Source organism: Felis catus, chromosome A1 (genome assembly GCF_018350175.1).
Source record: "Felis catus isolate Fca126 chromosome A1, F.catus_Fca126_mat1.0, whole genome shotgun sequence".
Classification (NCBI taxonomy): domain Eukaryota; kingdom Metazoa; phylum Chordata; class Mammalia; order Carnivora; family Felidae; genus Felis; species Felis catus.
Genome location: NC_058368.1, coordinates 24948673 through 24967500, shown reverse-complemented (window position 1 = coordinate 24967500; position 18828 = coordinate 24948673). Strand labels below are relative to the sequence as shown.

The following is an 18828-nucleotide window of genomic DNA, read 5'->3' as shown; positions in this document are numbered from 1 at the left end:
TTTCCATTTATCCCACATAATCTCATTGCATTTCCTTATACCTTTCTAAAATTACTTAGGGGGTCCCTCGGGGGCTCAGGTGGTTAAGCCTCAGACTCTTAATTTCGGCTCAGGTCATGATCTCATGGTTTGGGAGATCAAGCCCCGCATGGGGCTCTGCAGGGATTCATTCTCTCTCTCTCTCTCTCTCTCTCTCTCTCTCTCTCTCTCTCTCTCTCAAAACAAACATTCTTTAAAAAATTAAAAAAATTAGTTGGAGAAACTTCCTTTGCAACTAATAGATAAAAATTATCACAGAACATTTGGTCAAAAAATAACTCCCTTATATAGCAATGAAGTTCCCCCCTTGTACTAATATTCACTTTAAAACAACTGTGTAAATTTGTCCATTACTAGCTTAGAGCTATTATTGTTCCTAGTAGTAATTCTCTATTATATTGAAGAATATCAAGTTTTAAACACTCAATGTTTCATACAAAGGATTTTGTCTTCCCACCTTTTAAAGAATAATGATTCCAAACACTTTTGCTCTAAAAATATGCTTAGTTACACAAAAAACTAACATTATTAGTGAATTCTTAATTTTCTGTCAGAAGCTCTAGGATTAATGTTGATCCAAATTTTTCTTGCCTATAATTCATTACCACATTTTTACACCAAAGCTATTAACAATCAGAAAAAAACTATTACTGAGATTATGGTTCTCACCTTAATGTTTTGAAACCTTTTCAAGTGGACACTTCTGATGAAGGTTGAAAACTTTAAAAAATGAACAATAATGGTTCATTGATTTTTGGCCTGAACATTAGCCCAGCTAACTCAGCCCAGTCTATAGATAGCTATTAGAACAAGCTGACATTGCGAAATTTTAAATCATTCACAGATTACAATCTCAGATCCTTTCAATATTACAGAAACACAGACAGTTAAGAAATGTAGGTCTGTATTTGGGAAACTGTAGTATATTTTGTTTATAGCCACTGAAGAAAAATCCCATGATAGGGTTAATGGAGATTTTCTTTTATGAAGTGCTCACAAAAATTACATTGTTTTACAATAAGCAGAGCCACAAATAAATAAGGTTTATACTTCAAAGGACATTCAACAGATCACCAAAATCAAGTCATCTCTAAAAACTGCGTTAAAAACATTACCATGAAAAGAGAACAGTTTTTATCGTTGTGTCTGTGCATCATACACACAGTGAAGTGCAGCAAGTGTAAGAGAGGTAGGGAAAAGTAGAGACACAAGACACTTTAACAAGATAGTCTCAAATCAAGACCTCAAGTAGACAATGATACTAAAAATAGAGAAGATCAAAACAGTAGATATTTTAGATATACTTGAGAACCTGAAAACCAAAAAAATAGGAAATACTCCATCCTTTCAAGCACACAGGGAAAATTTAGATAAACTGACCTTAGGCCACAAAGAAAATCTCGGTAAAGTTGAAAAAAATAGAAATATAAAGAGTAATAGCAGAGAAGTTATTGTTTTTTTGTTTTTGTTTTAAAAAAATTTTTTTTTCAACGTTTATTTATTTTTGGGACAGAGAGAGACAGAGCATGAATGGGGAGGGGCAGAGAGAGAGGGAGACACAGAATCAGAAACAGGCTCCAGGCTCTGAGCCATCAGCCCAGAGCCCGACGCGGGGCTCAAACTCACGGACCGCAAGATCGTGACCTGGCTGAAGTCGGACGCTTAACCGACTGCGCCACCCAGGCGCCCCGAGAAGTTATTGTTTTTAATGGAAATAACATACACACACATGCACACACATACAACAAACAAAAGGCTCTTCAACCTAAAATTTTTAAATGTACAATTAAAAACTTATTGGATCATAGGTAAAATCTAAACCTAAAGAGGAGAATTTCTTGAAAATAATGATAATGAAAACATGACATATAAGATCAGATCCATAAATTCAGCTAAAGCTTTTAATGGAGAAAAGCTTTTTTTTTTTTTTAATTTTTTTTTTTAACGTTTATTTATTTTTGAGACAGAGAGAGACAGAGCATGAATGGGAGAGGGTCAGAGAGAGGGAGACACAGAATCTGAAACAGCCTCCAGGCTCTGAGCTGTCAGCACAGAGCCCGACGTGGGGCTCGAACTCACGGACCGCGAAATCATGACCTGAGCTGAAGTCGGCCGCTTAACCGACTGAGCCACCCAGGCACCCCCAGGAGAAAAGCTTTAATACTAATATAAATCAAATGAGAATAAATCAATGCTCAATCAATTCAAAAAGAAAAAGGAACACAGTAAAGCAAAGACAGAATAAAAGAAAAAACAAATACATGTATTAGAAAAGAGAAAGAACTAATCTATAAATCCAAAAGCCAACTCTCTGAAAATCATTGGCTAACCTAAATCAAGAAAAAAGGGAAAAAGCAAAAGTATCCCGAATCAGACATAACAAAATAAAAATAGGCATTAGAACAAAGAAAAATAAAGAAAAACATGAGATTTCTTCACAACTCTATGTAGAAAGTTTTAAAACCCAGAGGAAATAATTTTTTAGAAAAATACAATTTGACAAAATTGACTTCAAAGCCAAAAGTCTAATTTCCATAAAAAAATAAAGAACTTTTCATAAAACAGTACCAGACTTTTTTTTTTTAACGTTTATTTATTTTTGAGACAGAGAGAGACAGAGCATGAATGGGGGAGGGGCAGAGAGGGAGACACAGAATCCAAAGCAGGATCCAGGCTCTGAGCTGTCAGCACAGAGCCCGATGTGGGGCTTGAACCCACAGACCGCGAAATCATGACCTGAGCTGAAGTCAGACACTTAACTGGCTGAGCCACCTAGGTGCCCCCAGACTCGGTTGGTTTCACATGGGAATTTTACCAAACCTTTAAGGAGCAGAAAATCCCAGTACCACTTAGGATATTCCAGAGGAAAGAATTAGTAATATTTTGTTATTATACAGTACTTGGACTACCTGTGAAGCACTAGAGTGTTACTTGAAAGTAAACTGGAATTAGTTGTAAATGTACACTGCAAACTCTAGTGCAACCGCTATAAAAAAGTGAAAATGAGTAAACTGATATGCTAGAAAAGGAGAAACTGGAATAATATAAAATTGCTCATTAAAACCATAGTAGGCACAAAAAGAGTGGAAAACAAAAGGAACAAAGAACAATGGTAACAAACAGAAAACAGTAACAAATATAATAGACATTAATTCAATTATATGAATACTTCCTTTAAACATCAATGGACTACATCAATGAAAACAGAGACTATCAGAGTGGACTAAAAAATAAGACCCAAATACATGCTGTCTACAAGAAATAAATTTATATATAAAGACACAGAAAAAAAGGAAAAGAGATGGAGAAAGATATACTGTGCTAATACTAATCAAAAGAGAGTGGATGTAGCTATGTTAATTTCAGACAGAGCAGACTTCAAAGCAAGAAAAGTGACCAGGGACAAAAAGAGGCGTTACATAATGATAAAGCAGTCAATTTTCTAAGAAGACATAAAAATCCTTAATATATATGTGCCAAACAACAGAGTGTCAAAATACATAAGGTAAAAACTGATATAAACTGTAAGGAAAAGGCATGATCCACTATTACAGTTGGAGACTTTAACACCACTCTGTCAAAAATGGACAGATCTAGCAAGGAGAAAATCAGTAAGAACATAGTTTAACTCAAAAGCACCATCAATCTATACTGGATACAACTGACGTCTATAGACTACTTCATCCAACAGCAGAATACACATGTTTCTCAAGCTCATAGGGGACACTCACCACAAAACAGACCATGTTCTGGACCATAAAACACATTTTTAAAAGAATAGACATCCACACAATGTTTGCTCCCAGACCACAATGTAATTAAACTAGAAATCAATAACAGAAAGCTAGTTGGAAAATCCCAAAATATGTGGAGATTAAACAACACACCTCTAATTAACACACGACTGAAAGAAAAAACCTTGAGAGCAATTTAAAAATATTTCAAATTAAATGAAGCTGAAATACAACTTATCGAAATTTGTGGAATGCAGTGAAAGCAGGGTTTAGAGAAGAATTTACAGCATTTCTAAAACTCTAAAATCCATAATCAAAGCTTCCACTTTAAAAAACTCGAAAAAGAACAGCACATTAAATCTAAAGTAAGCAGTGAAAAAGAATAAAAATTAGAGCAGAAATCAAAATTGAAAACAGGAAAAAACAGAGAAGAATCAAAGAAACCTAAAGCCAGTCTTTGAAAACATCAATAAAATCGATAAGCTAGTCAGGCTAACTAGGAAAAAAAGAGAGAAGACATAAGTTAGTAATATCAGAAACAAAAGAGGAGACATTACTACAAATCCCAAGGACATTAAAAGGATAATTAAGGAATACTACAAACAATGCTACGACCACAAATTTGATAACCTATATGAAATAGTCTAATTCCTCAAAAAAAGACAATCTGCTAAAACTCATACATGAAGACAATCTGAGTAAGCCATTCAGTTCCATTAAAGAAACTGAAACAATAATTAATAATCTTCTAAAACAGAAAGCACCAGGCCCAGGTGGATTCACATGCAAATTCTATCAAACATTTAAGAAAGGAATTAGAGCAATTCTCTACAGTCTTTTGCAGAAAATAGAAGCAGAGAGAATACTTCCTGACTCATTCTATGAAAACAGCATTTAATAGCAAAATAATACCAAACCCAGACAAAGACACCGCAATCTTCTTGTAATGACAAATATTTCTTAAGAACATAGATGCAAATATCCTGAAAATATTAGCAAATCAAATCCATCAATATATAAAAAGATCTGCCCAACACAACCTAGTGGGATTTATACCAGGTATGCAAGGTTGATTCACCAATCAAAAGTCAATTAAAATAATCCATCACATCAACAGACTTAAGAAGAAAAAAATCATGTGATCATTTCCATAGATACAGTGAAAGCATTTGACAAAATCTAACATCGATTCGTGATAAAAACCTTAGCATACTACAAGCAGAGGGGAACTTCCTCAACTAGAGAAACTAAAACTTAGGAAACTAAACATACTCATACCATACAATCCTATAGTGGCATTCCTTGGAATTTACCCAAACAAGGATGTTTATAGCAGCTTTATCCAAAACTGCCAAAACTTGAAAGCAACCAAGGTACCCTTCTAAAGATGAATAGATAAACTATTACCTGACACATCCAGATAATGAAATATTATTCAGGGTTAAAAACAAATGAGCTATCAAGCCATAAACAGACATGGCAGAATCGTAAATGCCTACTGTTAAGTGAAAGAAGCCAATCTAAAACGTTTACATACTGTATCATTGCAATTACTGGGCATTCTATAAAAGGAAAAGCTCTGGAAACAGTAAAAGAAACAGTAGTTACTAGGAGATAACAGGAAAGAAAAATGAATAGGCACAGAGAATTTTTAGGGCAGTCTAACGACTCTGTATGATACTGTAATGGTGAACATGTCATTATACATTTGTCCAAACCTATAGAATGTACAGGAGTAAATCCTAATACAAACTATGACCGTTGAGTGATAATGATGTGTCAATGTAGGTTCACTAATTTCAAGAAATGTATCATTTTGGTTCAGGATATTTAGAGTGTGGGAGGTTGTGACTGTGTGGACGTAGGGAGGATATGGGAAATCTTTGTACCTTCTGATCAATTTTGCTATGAACCTAAAACTGAAAAATAAAGTATTAAAATAAAATAAATGAAAAAACAAGGAAATTATCTGCACCCAATATCACAAATAAATTATCCCTGCAAGACAGGGATTCTAAAAATAGAAAAGGAAAAAAACCAACCCCCCCCCCCAAAAAAAAATCAAAAATAGGCAGGAGACATGAACAGAATTCACAGAAAATGTTCCTTATCTATAGGAAGATGTCTAACTTCATTCATAAGAGTAACATAAATAAAAATTATACACCCTATTTTTTCCTATCAAATTGGCAAAAATTCAAAAATTTGACCACATATACTAACAAAGTAGGAAAAAAAAAGGCACCATCATACACTGCAGGCAACAATGCTTTGAAAAAGAACTGTCATTATTTAGCAAAATTACATAGGATTTTACTCTTGACACAGCAGTTCCATTTGAGGGCTTTATCTCTTCCTAAGACACACTTAAAAAAACCCCAAAAACAAGTGCACAAAGCTCTTCACTGAAGTTCTATTTGCTGTAGCAAGACTGAAATAAATGTCTGCAGTAGAAGACTGGTTAAACAATGTATGATATTCATACAATGAAGTACTACGTAAATGTAAAAAGACATAAAAAATACCTCTACATATTGCTATGGAATGGTCTCCTAGATACAGTAATAAGTAAACACAGCAGGGTAAAGAAAATGTATACAGTATGTTACCTTTTATCTAAGAAAAAGAAGAAATACCCCTACATAAACAGTAATTTGTGTATGTACTCATATACATACAATTTGGATCTGTATGTGTGCGTGTTAAAACAGCGGTATAATCCACCAACTACTAAAACTGGTTACCTATTGGTAATAGGGTGGAACAATCAAGAGATAAAAAGACTTTTCTGAAGGTAAACTGTTTGGGAGATTTAACTCTGCAACCATGTAAATGTTTTATGATGAAAAAACAAAATGAAATAAAATAAAAAGAAACCCTAGAACAAAAATCAAAATTAAATAAAGCAATGCAACCGTTATCAATTTTGTGGTTTGACCTCAGAGAAGAACTGTTTCAAGTGACTTGACATACAATAATTTGATTATATGTCCTTAACAGATTTCACAGGTATTTCCCTAATGGGATATATCCTAAGAACTACAAAGAAATCTTAAACTGTTCTCAGTAATATTATTAGTGATATTATTGTTATTCTGGAACTATTAAACATAAGATAATGCAACTGAATGTCAACAGGGACTCTAATAGCATACTAGCATCCGTACAAGTACTGAAAATAGTGCCAAAAATTACTTGTCCGTGATATAAGCCTAGTACACAAAAGGGGCCACAACTCAACTCACTGTCTTCCCCATCTTACTTAACGGCATCGAAAACCTACTTAGGCTTAACATGTCCCCTCCACTCATTCTTTTGGTCATCAAATCCTACTGACTCTACCTCACGCCTCTGTGTTAAATTTAGTTCCATTGTGTTAAATTTGGTTCAGATTGCCCAAACCCATTCTTTGCAATAAAAATGTTACACGAGCCACATATGTAATTTCGGATATTATTGTTTCCATATTAAAAAGAAAAAAGAAACAGGGAAAATTAAAATTCTGATATCTTTAACCCAGTCTATCCAAAACATTGTCATTTCAACATGTAAACAAAAATTATTAATGAGCCACTTGACTTTCATTTTACATATCAAGGCTTTGAAATTCACTACGTATTTTACACTTACGAACAGCTCAATTCAGACTAGCCCCATTTCAAGTGTTCAGCAGCCCCACTGGAGCACAGATGCCCCAGACCACCAGAGGTCCAAACACTGGCTACACATCAGAATCACTCTTCATTCATTAAGTGAACTTACTAGTTGCAGGGTCTAGAGGCGAATCTGTGAACAAGAATAGATTCCTGGAGTACAAATCTTTTTTCTCTTGCCAAACCCTGACTGACACATTACGACTATTCACAATCTGATCGACCTAATCCACCTCTTCAGCCCTTATCACACATTCACATGCTATAATTTCCATTCTTTGAACACATATCTTCACAGATTCTCAAACACACTAGTCCTTTAAAACTCCTTATTGTTAGTGTGTTGGTTTTTTCCTCTTCCTAAACTTTCACTGTCCCCTCTTTCATCCTACCTATCCTTCAACACTCAGGGCAAATATCCTTTCCCTCTGCGAAATGTTCTGTGGTTCCCCATGGAGGTATTTACTCTCTCCACTGTGTGTTTTATTCATCTCTCTGTCATACTATCGTACTTTATAGAATTACAATTTATCTATTGATGAATGTCTCCCCACAAGATCATGGGTTATCCACCTCATAACTCAGACACACTGGAGCTGGATTCAGTGGGACAGAAGGGGTAGAATTATAGTTATTTTGTGAAAAATCACACACAACCTATCTTAGCGACACTGTTATCTAACCTATAGGTGCCCCTACCTAAACTAAATGACTTTCCCATAGAAATTTATTACATTAAGATCAGCAGGCCCATGTGCTGCAGTAGGAACATCACAGAAACGAACAGCACTTGTTATCCTGCCATACAGATCACTCTAAATAGTTAATACCCCGGTATCCTAGCTTATTAACAGTCTTCTCTAAGTTTGGATAGTCAATTTCCTAAAACCTTATCACTCTTGAATCTTCTAACTATAACCCTTAGGTATGCATGGCATTCAGCACCTTTGAAGGCTTTCTCTTCTAGAGAAAGTAAATCAGGCTTAAATTTTTTTTTAATGTTTGTTTTTAAGACAGGGGTGCAGAGAGCAAGGGAGACAGAGGAACCAAAGTGGGCTCTGCGTTGACAGTAGAGAGCCGGACACGAGGCTGGAACTCATGAACTGTGAGATCATGACCTGAGCCAAAGTCTGACACTCAATTGGCTGAAATACCCAGGTGCCCCAGGCTTTAAATTTCTTAATGTAATGTCAACTTAGCTGTCTACTAAACCGATAATGCTGAACATGTAAACCTTTATGATCAGCAACACACTTAGATTTAGGTATCTGTTAACAACCTAAATCTCCAAAGCTGATGTTCATCTCCTTTAAAGGGCCTAAAGCCAATTTATATTAGACAGGAAGGCTGAGAGCTATTCTCACCCCTGTCCGTACCATTTTCCAACAGTCACCATGGACCAGCCACTCATGCTTCTTTGTTTTACATGTATTTTCTTCACAGTAACACATTGATATAGCCATCAACTCCATTTTACAGATAAGGAAACTGACAGTAAAGTTAAAAAACAATTCCTAAAATAATGTCTTCAGAATACGAATTCCAGATGTTTGCCCTTTAAAACTACAGCCCATTTAGTGGTGTGCTAGAGTCAGGTCCACACTGACTCACAAGAGCCAACTGTTAAATTTTTAGGAACTGCACAAGCCACTGTTAAATGGAGCTATGATTAAAAATTAAATCATAGGGAAGCCTTATGGGCCTTATGGGTGGTTCGGTCGGTTGGGCGTCTGACTTCGGCTCAGGTCATGATCTCACTGTTTGGGACTTTGAGCCTCACATCAGGCTCTGTGCTGACAGCTCAGAGCCTGGAGCCTGCTTTGGATTCTGGGTCTCCCTCTCTCTCTGCCCCTTCCCTGCTAGTGCTCTGTCTCTCCCTCTCTCTCTCAAAATAAATAAACATTAAAAAAAGAAAATTAAAAAAAATTAAAGCATATAAGCTGACAAATAATAAAAACAAAGGTACTACTTATTCGAAACTCACTTCCTAAATATTTTAGTACATTTTACTTGAGGTTAATTACATTTATTATATATGTGTATATACATCTGTGTGTGACATACATGTGAATAATACTATATAATGGTGTGAAAACGAGTATCTCTTCTCAACTCTGTATTCAGTGATATCACTTTGCCAGCTTGAGACTGAGCACGATGGGAGCACTTACACCAAAGAAACTGACAAATCCTACAAAGCATGGCTCCCCACACCCCAAGTGGTTGAAGTGGTTGTTACACATTACTAGCAAACCACAAGTTCGCTCCTTATTCTGAATAATCAGTTATTTCAAAATGCAATATGCAAAATTTGCAAAATGCAAAATGCAATTTTCAGCCTCTATCCAGAAACTCTCATTCAGCAGATCAGGGGTAGAGTATCAGCATGTATTTTGCAAAAGACTATCCTCTAAAAACCTTCTGATACACACCTGTAGCTGAGAAGTACACTTTGAGATTTCTAAAGCAGTATTACGGATCATATCAGACGTTAGAAGCTACAAACTTAAAACTGTACTACTTTAGGTTCCCAAAGAGAAGTCTCTACAAACTATAATGTGAAACTGTAACACAGCTTTTTTATCAAGGATCAAAGACAATCACAGGAAAGCTTCTATAAAGTTTAAATTATCAGAAACGTTTCTGTTTAAACAATAATCTTAATAAAAAGATTATAATATGAGACAACTAAAATATCCACATGAAAAAGAATAAGGCTGGACCATACATAAAAATTAATTCAAAATGGATCAAACCTAAAGCTCTAAGATTCTTTGAAGAAAACACGGCATAAATCTTTGTGACCCTGAATTAGACAATGGTTTCTTAAATAAGACACCTAAAGCACAAACAACAACAAAAACACAGATAAACTGGATTTCATCAAATTAAAAACATTTGTGCTTTAAAGGACATCATCAAGAACATAAAAAGATAACCCAAAGAATGGAAGAAAACTTTTAAAAATCGTATGTAAGGAATTTGTATCTAAAATACATAGAGTTGAAGGGGCACCTGGGTGGCTCAGTCCGACTTCAGCTCAGGTCATGATCTCATGGTTTGAGAGTTAGAGCCCCACGTTGGGCTCTGTCCTGACAGCTCAGAGCCTGAGCCTGCTTCAGATTCATTCTCTCTCTCTCTCTCTCTCTCTCTCTCTCTCTCTGCTCCTCCCCCACTCATGCTGTCTCTCTCTCAAAAATAAACATTAAAAAAATTTTTTTAAATATATAGAGTTGTTACAAATCAACAATAAAAGGACAACCCAATTAAAACATAGGCAAAGGATTTGAATGAACATGTCTCCTGAGAAGGTATGCAGGTCGCCAATAAGCACAGGAGACGATATTCAGTATCATTAGCCATCAGGGAATTGCAAAAACTACAATTAGATTACCATGTCACATCCATTAAGATGGCTATAATCGACGACTTAGATAATAGCAAATGCTGATAAAGACATAGAGAATTGAAAACCTCCTACACTGCTGACAAGAATGTAAAATGGTGTAGCTGCTTCGGAAAACAATCTAGCAGTTGCTCAAAAAATTAAACATAGAGTTGCTGTATGATGCAGCAATTCTACTCCAGGATATAAATCCAAGAGAAATGAAAACATGTGTCCACTCAAAAAATTGTGTATGGATGTTCATAGCAGCATTATACCTAAAAGCCAAAAAGTGGAAACAACCCAAATGTTCATCTACTAATGAATGGATAAACATGATATGTTAATACAATGGAATATTATTTGGCAAAAACAAGGAATAAAATATTGATGTATCCTATAGTCTTTCATGAACCTTGAAAACTCTATGTTAAGTGAAAGACACTAGGCAAAAACAAAACCACATATTGCGTAACTCCAGCATTTGAAATATCCACAGCAGGCAAATCTATAGTGATCATAAGTGGAATAGTGGTCACCTAGGGCTGGTGGTCAGTTGAATGATACAAGTGTGACCACTAAAGGGTACGGGGTTTCTTTTCAGGGTGATGAAAATGTTCCAAAATTGACTGTGGTGATGGTTGCCTGACTCTGGGAATATACAAAAAAACCACTGAAATGTACACTTGAAATGGATGAACCGTATGATATGTGAGTTATATCTCAATAATCCGTTACACATACACATAAATTTCTTAAAAAAAATTAACTCAGGAAGAGATTTCCATTTCTGAAAAACTGATGTCTTCTTTTATTCAGTAAGTTATACTGAAGCATCGATTTATATATTGATATAAATTTATATACTTATACAATCACCAAATTATATATAATCATCAATGATATTTCTCTTCTGGCTTCATTACCAGGAAATTCACCACTGAATTTGTGGTCACATGTGCTTTCCTTCACCTAAGTTCTCTAGTTCAGCTTCCATCACCACCACGCCTGCTTTCACTGTTTTAATTTCTAAGTGTTCTACTGTAACCCACTTCAATCTTTCTTAGAAGCAAGCAGGATAGGACAACTGACTGAATTCTGAAAACTTCAGAATACTTTTAGATGCTCAGGATGCCCACCAAGATACAGAAATCCTATGAAGTTCAGCTTGGGCTCTGCTAACCAATTCCCTTCACCTTAATTAACTACCATCAAGAACTAATTCAGAGAATTAGGAGTTTTCCCAGAGGATGTTTTTCCTCTAAATTACATTATTCACATAAAACGTTATAACCTGGTATTACACATTTACCATATATTTAGCACCCAAGATACTATTTTGAGTGGAACGTAAATAATAAATCACTACCGAAATTAAACTTTGTTTTGGGAAATTCATTCCTACCCTAACAGGTGAGGATGACTCCTCTGTGTTTCGTTTCTGGGACTCAGTGTCCACATCTTGGCGCTTATTCTTCATTCTTTCTCTAAGATCCCCTGTAGGTCTTTCTGGTGACCTTTGAACCGAAAAAACAAAAACAAAAGAAAAACAAAACAAAACAACAAAGATCTATATTCATATAACACTTATAAGACTATATTTACAGAAATACCTCACAAATCAATAAAAATTTTCTAACTGTCCATGGCTCCTGATGTTCAGAAAAATAATTAATTTGCTTGAGCTTAAATATTAATATATAAATAATACGAGCATCACTTACAAGTTTTCTCCCAATACCAACCAGAAGTGTATACATTAAAATTCCATGGGGAGGCAGGTACTAGTGATAAGAATAAGAAACTGCATGTGAGCTGAGAAAAAAGAATTTGTAATTAACAGCTTGTTTTTCTAAAAATCACATAAATGTATTACTTGTATTTGAAGTAAAAAGTCAGAAGATAAAGTTTTAAACCCCAACGTTGTAAAATTAATCAAAAGGCAACATTAGCGGTATTTTCATATATACACGTATGTGGTTGGATGCAATGCCAACAACTGAGAATTACCCACCTCAAGAATCATGGCAAATATAGGATTTTTCTGTTATTCTTTTAACTCTTCTTAAATTTGATATTGTTTCAGAACAGAAAATAGTTAAAGGATTCAAAGCAAGATTTAGGCAGCGGAGTTCCTTTAATTAAGGAAAATCATACATATTTATATTCAACACTGTAAACCTTAATAACTTATATTGAAAGTTCGATAAACAGCTATCCAATTATTTTCACACCATTGTTAAGAAAACAAAGCAGAGATGGAAAACACTTATCTTTAAAGAATATTCCTAGAGGATCTTTAAAAAAGAGCAACAGAAGTCAAGGAGTGGTATGTCCCTCACTGGCTAACAAAAAATACCGTATATATATTTTTAAAGATAAAAAGAAATCACATAGACATTTACATCTATTTCAAGTAATAGTTGATCAAGCAAATCAATTCTTTTATCAATCAATACAAAACAAATGATTAATGAAGAAATAATTCAGTTAATTCCTGTTACAGGCTCTCGTTAATATTTATATGTATATTTTATAAGACTATATTAAACGCTTTAACAGTTAAATCTGACCTTGAAAGTGAAACTTATTACGAACCAGTACTTAAAGGCTTTAAATTTTAATTATGATGTACATGTAAATCTTCTGTGCCCTGGTTTCCTTTATATAATAAGACAATTTATTATGAACTTGTTTCTATCCTAAACAGCACTTGAGTGCTCTACATACAGTGAATGCTCAATAAATGACTTAAATATCTCGTGACTAAAAAAGCGTTTCTGAAATACACGGGTTTTCTTTCCATCTTTGAATCACATTACGAACTACATTCTCTTCCCTATAAAAAAAAAGGAAAAAAAGACAAAGCCAAAGAGGGTTATCAAATGGAAAAACATGCACAAAATTAAAAAATCCTTTATTCCAAGTCTAGTAATGACACTGTATTTTTCCATTTTAGGCCAATTTCTCCGCCCATTTTCCTCAAAATTACCCCTTCTATAAAAATTTTCTGTCAGTTAACAACGAATTTCACAGATGAATTAAAGTATGTATTAAAGTGTGGTAATAACATAAACAAAACATTAAAATTATTGAAACACTTTACCCAGGTGTGTATTTATACAGATACTTAAACATATAAAAGAAGTGGTTTTCCCACATTAACAGAGGGCACAGATGCCAATCTAAATACAAATAAAACAGAGTATTCAGCATCACAAGTAAGCTAAAATGTATGTTTACATGAACAGAAAGCCAGTTCAGCGTTTGAATTTTAAATTCTATGAGGCCTCAAAATCTATACACACACACACACATCAATTCACTTATTAAAAAAAAAACTGCAAATGCTAATGTTTGATTTTTACACTCTTGCTGTAGCCAAGGCAATCAGCACATTCAATTTTACGACTTGGTTAATTATTTGTTTACCAATCAAGTTTAAACTGCTTTTGTGACAATCTTTACATATGTTACATATTTAAACACAATAACAAAATCCTGAACTGAACTGGAAGAAAAATAAAAGGGCTTTATTGAAAAATTTCATTTAGCTTTGCCTTTATCAAAGGCAAAAAAGATGTTCTAAATAGGTAGTAGTACCTTTATCCACATATAAATACATATTTTACATTAATACACAGTTTAGAGATTTGGCAAATGCATTTTAATCTACAGAGTCTGCAGTGGATTGTCTTTTGTCATTAAGATTTGAATTCAGAACATCTTAAAAAGCTAAAGTTATATCCATTTCAAATTTTAATATTTTAAGAGTTAAAAAGTCTCCCCTCAGTAAAAATAAATCCATAAAATTCTATCTTAAACCATTTTAATACATAATGGGGGGGGGTAAGTCATACATACAAAAAAAATCTGTTGGCAAAAACAGTAAATACTGAGCAAATAATTTTAAAGCATACATTTTATTAATCTTGAAATTAACAACTAGAAAGATCTCGTTGATCTACCACCAAAAGAGAAAATCTGATCAAATATGTTTGTATTTCAGATTTTTATACTAGATAAATTACAAAAGCCATCTTCTAACAGTATATGAACGATTCAAAGTTCTTAATTTACCTTCTATAATTGCTGCTATAACCTTTACCACGGGGTGAAGGGCCATGTACGAATCTACATGTGTTTCCATAGAGGCAGTTGCCAGTCTTCAGCCAATTACGGCACTGTGTCTAAGAGACAGATATTACTATGTAAATTTCAGATTTATTTCTGGATAAACGACGCTACAGGGACAAAATTAAAACAAATTCTACCAAAACTCCAGATAACCTGAGATACATTATCCCCCAAACAATAAAAATACCAGGGAAAAAAACATGAAAACTGTGACTCTTCTCACTCCTCTTTATGCTACTCAGTTTTAAAAATTTACTGAACATTCCTCCAATACAATAACCTGTTCACCTTTACGATACAAATCAGTATTTCAAGAATAGGATTATAAGACAACCCCTGTGACTGTTCTAGTGACAACTCACCTCTGCTGTACTGCCAGTGCTGGGTCCGAGCCTCTCAAATACACTGGGTCTTCGGGATGTGCTATCAGATATGGTCTTGGTATTTTCCACTGTGACCTTCCTTCTAATTTTTGACATTTTGTACTACTTTAACCAAAAAGAGAGAGAGGCAAAACTGTAAAATTCTTCCATTTTAAATTAACTGAGCCTATAGCTTACATGTAGATAAAGCTGTAGATCACACTGCAAAATTATGGGGAATTTTTCTCAGGAGAAAAAAGGCACCGGAGAGGTCACAGGTAAACAGAGGTAAACAGTTGGTATCTTCTAAGGCATACCTTCTTAGTAAATTTATAACAACTTTGGAACCTGTTGGCTACAATTTTACCTCTTCTGCAGAATGAATAATATTCTACTCATACAGTTTTCAAAGTACATTCAACCTCAGAAAACACACTGTAAAATGTTTAGTTTTTACGTTCCTTATAAAAGTTTCAAAACTTAGTTAACTATCCTTCAAGGAAAAGTTGTACTATCATTCTCTATCAACTACTTAACGGGAAAAGCTATGTCAAAGAGAACAGGAAATAAGATCAGGTGATAGCAGAAATTACGCTTTATACGGTTCATGACATTAGGTATATTCCAAAAAGCAGCTTGGGAGAAAAGTGAAAACTATTTAAGTATTTTCTCCACCTTACAGACCTTAAAAAAGAGCAGTCTATTCAAGGACATTTATTTTCCAATTATATACATATATAAAAAAAGTCAATGTTGATAAAATGACTTTCTTTCAAAATGGAACAGGCTACAGAACTAGAAGTCAAGATGTTTCTATAATTTATATACCACACTGACATAAAAATCAAAGATGCTAAAAGTGATGAACAGGCTACCTTACCATTTAGAAATAAGAAAGACAAATTGTACAAATATTTTACAAAAGTAAATAAAACATTTAAAACTGAAACCATAACAAAACAAATCCAAGTATATAATCAGGTGATTCAACTGGAAATGAAAACGTCAGATAACAGTATTATGATATACATTAGAAAACAATATTAAATTCCAGATCTAGAACAACTTAGTACATCACTCTGGGAATTGGGTAAGAGCTGCCTAACTAAGACTCCAAAAAAACCACTAACCCATTCAAATTTCATACAATCTAAATAGCTGAAATCTTATCATAGTCAAAAGTTACTAGAATGAACAATCGCAGCCAAAGAGGCAAAAGTTCCATTTGGTATAGAACTGTTCTCCATGAAGTTCACAAATTCAAAAAGCTCTTTAATGTGGTTTCAAAATAAAGATATATAATTTGAAAGGAAATTAAATCATGAGAGTACCAAATCAAAACTTTAAAAAAATTATAAACAATATTTGGTTTAGTTAGATACTTCTTTTCAGGTCACATTTTTAAAAGAATCCTAAGAATAAGGACAACATTTGACAAATGAACAAAAGATAATGAACCAAGAGAAAAATAGGAAATGATAGAGTAGTTTTAAATTGGAAAAAAAGGTACAGTCTTATTCTTTAATATAAAATACAACCATTTTATTAATTAATATTTAGTGATTCAAAGAATTCAGAAAATAATTTTAGTTACAAATTTTTAAAAATTAGCATAGAGTGTCCCATAAATAAGAATTTGCTGCAACATGAAATCACATATGTGTCAAGTGTTCTCCGAGTAAGGAACTTTACACCCAACTGTACATCCAACAGTTACTACTGTAAGATAATCTTTGATTTCATTCTCAGCCCAAATGAGAATTTACAGAGTAAAAGTTGGTAAAATTTGATGTACCCATTTGATTTACCAAACTAAAATGTTCTTTATAAAGCTGAAAGCCAAGATAAAGGGAGCTGAGGAAAGATCTAGAAAACGTAGAGCTTTGATTAACTGAGAAAACCACTTTTTTACAATTTATATCAGAGCAGGAGGCAATAAAAAGTGAGTATGTCACAAAATATATAGGGAACGTTTAGAACAAAAGCATATTTAAAGTTTCATTATATGTTATTATAAGTACTAATACATAGATGCACATTATAATCCTCATTCACTAATTCAATTTTTAAAACATTTATTAATAAACTGAAAACTGAAGGAGTTCTAGAAGTTCCTTATTAGCTATTACCAGTTATTTAGAACTTGGAAAACAGGCACACCACCCCACCACACTGCCTCAAGAAGACTAACCCTAACCTTAACGTATTTCCCTCCACTCTCGAAGGAAATAGTTCTGCTCACAAAACTCCTATATATCTCCGCATGCCAACACTTCCAACACACCCTCCTCCAAAAAAAAAAAAAAAAAAAAATTAATGGTAGTGCTTTCCATAATCGAGGCAAGAAGCTATTTATTATTATACCTAAAACACTGGTCATCTAGCATCTCCCTTCTTGTTTTTCTGAGGGCTCCTTCCTGCTCTGTAATCTGTTGCTTGGATCAGGACTCCACTACCCCCCGACCTACCACTGAAAACCATAGCTTCTCTCTAATGCTAGATCATTAACATCAACTTTGAAGATTTCAAAAGGTTCAGACTATATGTCAAAGATATTCAAGTGAGGACTAATGACTGAATCGTACACCCCTTCTTGTATTCTTGTCACTCTTTCCCACAGAGACAAAGCTGCTTGTACCGGTGACATCAAGAACTAGTCAAGATTCACCCTACGTAGTGATTATCACTAGAACTTTGCTTTTAGCTACTGTTGAGTCTCCCAACTTAGGGGAAAACAGCAAAGAAATAAAAGTCATATTCTCAGCATCCAACAGTATCAGACCTCCTCTCAAAACTGCACTGACTTTGAACACCAAGTCTATGTTATAGGGAGGTCGTGGACAGAAAAAAAAATCTGAGGCAAAGGGAAAAAGTAGGACTTGAACTTTTCTAATTGAAAGGAATAGGAATTCTTCCGACCATCTATCTAGGAGCTTCCATCAGTAGTCATCAATAATAAGTTACCTAAATATTATTACTGAAACATTCATGATTGGCATAGACAAAATGCTTCATGTTTGCAAGGAAGACAAAATATGTTTTAAATCCTGTTTGTCTAAATATATACACAAACCTGCAATACATGAAAAGCATTTACTCATATATATTAATTTATTACTTTAAAAGTAAGTTACCAATTAATATGACTTAATTAGAATTTTCATTCTAAAAATTTGGGCCCTCAAAGGCAAATAAATACCACAACAGAGGGGCACCTGGGTGGTTCAGTTAAGGGTCCAACTCCTGATTCGGTTCAGGTCCTGATCTTACCGTCTGTGAATTCGAGCCTTGCTCAGTGCAGAGCCTGCTTGGAATTCTCTCTCTCTCTGCCCCTCCCCTGTGCAGTGTCTGTCTCTCTCTCTCTTTCTCTCTCTCTCTCTCTCTCTCCCTCCCTCCCTCCCTCCCTCCCTTTCTCTCTCCCTCTCCCTCTCTCTCTTTCTCTCTCAAATAAACAAATAACTTTAAAAAAAAGAAAAAAACCACCATAACAGAATAAAATATAGATATGACTGAGGGGG

The 18828-nt window shown here is 34.3% G+C and overlaps 1 protein-coding gene across 9 annotated transcripts in view; it reads right to left on the bottom strand.

Moving 5' to 3' along the window:
• The window catches only part of ZC3H13 (zinc finger CCCH-type containing 13), a 97871-nt gene that overhangs the window by 75799 nt on the left and 3244 nt on the right, over window positions 1–18828 (bottom strand). For 5 of the 9 annotated variants that reach the window (XM_019826634.3, XM_019826627.3, XM_019826640.3 and 2 more), the window contains exons 2-5: window positions 15311–15436; window positions 14892–15001; window positions 12217–12328; window positions 709–759 (exon numbers count right to left, since the gene is read on the bottom strand). In XM_019826634.3, the coding sequence (XP_019682193.3) occupies window positions 709–759; window positions 12217–12328; window positions 14892–15001; window positions 15311–15427 (390 nt within the window). In that variant the 5' untranslated portion in view covers window positions 15428–15436. The remainder of the gene's footprint in view (window positions 1–708; window positions 760–12216; window positions 12329–14891; window positions 15002–15310; window positions 15437–18828) is intronic. The other 4 variants (XM_019826636.3, XM_019826630.3, XM_019826641.3 and 1 more) reach the window with 2 other exon arrangements.